This window comes from Glycine max, chromosome 5, assembly GCF_000004515.6.
Source record: "Glycine max cultivar Williams 82 chromosome 5, Glycine_max_v4.0, whole genome shotgun sequence".
Taxonomy (NCBI): Eukaryota; Viridiplantae; Streptophyta; class Magnoliopsida; order Fabales; family Fabaceae; genus Glycine; species Glycine max.
The window spans coordinates 13,934,393-13,936,322 of NC_038241.2; the positions used below are offsets into that span (position 1 = coordinate 13,934,393).

Here is a 1,930-nt window from a genome sequence, read left to right on the forward strand (position 1 = left end):
ATCCTAAAATAATGGGCCTCAATCCTGTGTGTGGGCCCTGGATCCCAAGCTCTGTGAGCATCATTGATGTCTGCAACATAATCATCATCAGCTTCAACAAATGCGACATCATTATCAGCAACACCAAAGGTGTCACCCCCCCCCCCCCCCGAACAGAAGGAAGTTGGACTCCTGGCCAAGCAATCTGCGCTAGGAATGCCTTTGGTGCCATCACCGGCTTCTTAAGGGAGAGATGGTGGAGGATCTGCATCAGTACGTACTAGCCATGGTGGAGGCTATGAAGCATAGGGAGGAGCTGCTTCAGCTGAGAAAAAGGCATAGAGGTCTGGTCGATAGGTGGAAGGGAGACATCTAGAGGAGGGACCGCTGGTGGAATGTTTGGAATGTCTCAAGTCTTGGCCTTTTTTGGCCCCAAAACGACACTAGAAGAGTCTGTAGGATTCACAACTGGCTTGGTTTCATCTTCTTCTAGAAACACAGAATTCAGGTGCCCCCCAACAAGATTAGCTTTTTGCTCAATTTCCTCCATCTTAAAACAAGTCTTGCTATCACTGGGATGCTTACTTCCCTCAAACAAGTTGAAGGTGGCTTTCTAGTCTTCCACACTCATCTCCAAGTTGTCTTTTCTCATGTCCACAACACACTTTGCAGTCACCATGAATGGTCAACCCAGAATCAAGGGGATCTCAGCATCTTCTTCAATGTCCATGATTACAAAGTCCACCAAAAAAGTGAGTTGGTGTACTTTGATCAGGACATCTTCAACTACCTCGAACAATCTTGTGATGGAAGGGTCTACCAGCTGGAGTGTCATCCTTGTAGGAGCTATCTTCAGATTTCTGATTCTTTGGCACATGGACAAGGGCATCAAGTTCATTCTTGCTCCCATGTCAAGGAGATCCTTCCCTACGGACACATCCCTAATGGAGCATGGGATAGTCACATTTCCTGGATCTTTGAGCTTGTGTGGTAGCTTCCTCTGGATCACTACATTACAATTGCCCTCTACCACTATGTTCTCACTATTGACATATTTCCCTTTGAGGAAGTCCTTCATGAATTTGGTATATAAAGGTATCTGCTGTAAGGCCTCTTTAAAGGGAATGGTGATCTCCAGCTTATTGAAGATGTCAAGAAAACGAGCAAAGCACTGCTCCCTGTCATTCTTGGATGGAACCAAGGGATATGGAGTTTTCTTCACTGGGACGGAGGGTGTCTCCTTTCTTCTGGCCTCTCGAGCTAATTGGCTCTTGGTCTTACTCTTATCTTTTTCTCCCTTTTTTTTTTCTTTTCTCCTTCCTCATCACGCACATCCTCCTCAATTTTTTTTCCTTCTTAGCACTTTCCCTCCTAGTGAAAATTACCTTGCACTCCTCTTTGGTATTCATCTCAGTATTGGCCCCAAAGGTTCCAGTTGGCCTTTCAACAATTTGCTTCACGAGTTGACCCACATGTACCTCCAGATTCCTGATTGTTGCATCAATACTCTTCTTATGTGATTCGATTCTATTGGCTAGGAGCCCGATGAGATGGACCTCCTTAGTTGAAATTATTCCCTGGATAGAATCTCCAACCTTGGCCCTGCAACAAATTACCTCTCTGATAGAATCCTGGTGGTCCTCCATGATGGAATCCTTGCTGATTCTGACTGCCCATGTAGTTAACTTTGTTAGCAGCATCATCTTGGACCATGCATGAGCCTGACTCGTGAGTGCCACCACAGATGTTACATCTCCCAATGTGCATGACTAAAGCTGGAGAAGGTTGCACTGCATGCAACTGTTGAGGGAGATTACTCAGAGTTGTTGTGAGGGTCTCTAAGGTCTTGGCCAGGAGCTTGTTTTAAGCCAACATAGCATCTTGGGAAGTGATCTCAAGAAGACTTTTCTTTATGGGTGTGTAGGCTCGATCACGGAGGATAGCGTGCTCA

The 1,930-nt window shown here is 45.7% G+C and overlaps 1 protein-coding gene across 1 annotated transcript; it reads right to left on the minus strand.

The window, feature by feature from the left end:
• Positions 1 to 664: 664 nt before the first annotated feature.
• LOC102660872 (uncharacterized) lies at positions 665 to 1,682 on the minus strand. Its single transcript, XM_006580641.1, has 2 exons — positions 1,365 to 1,682; positions 665 to 1,276 (listed from the first exon to the last, which is right to left on the minus strand). The coding sequence occupies exons 1-2, from the start codon at positions 1,680 to 1,682 to the stop codon at positions 665 to 667; spliced, it is 930 nt and encodes a 309-aa protein (XP_006580704.1).
• Between the last annotated feature and the right edge of the window lie 248 nt (positions 1,683 to 1,930).

Coding starts and splice junctions, on each gene's coding strand:
- LOC102660872 (XM_006580641.1), bottom strand. CDS start 1,682: ATGATGCTGCTAACAAAGTTAACTACATGGGCAGTCAGAATCAGCAAG. Junction 1,277..1,364: donor ATACCAAAGAGGAGTGCAAG/GTAATTTTCACT, acceptor GAAAAAAAAAAG/GGAGAAAAAGATAAGAGTAA.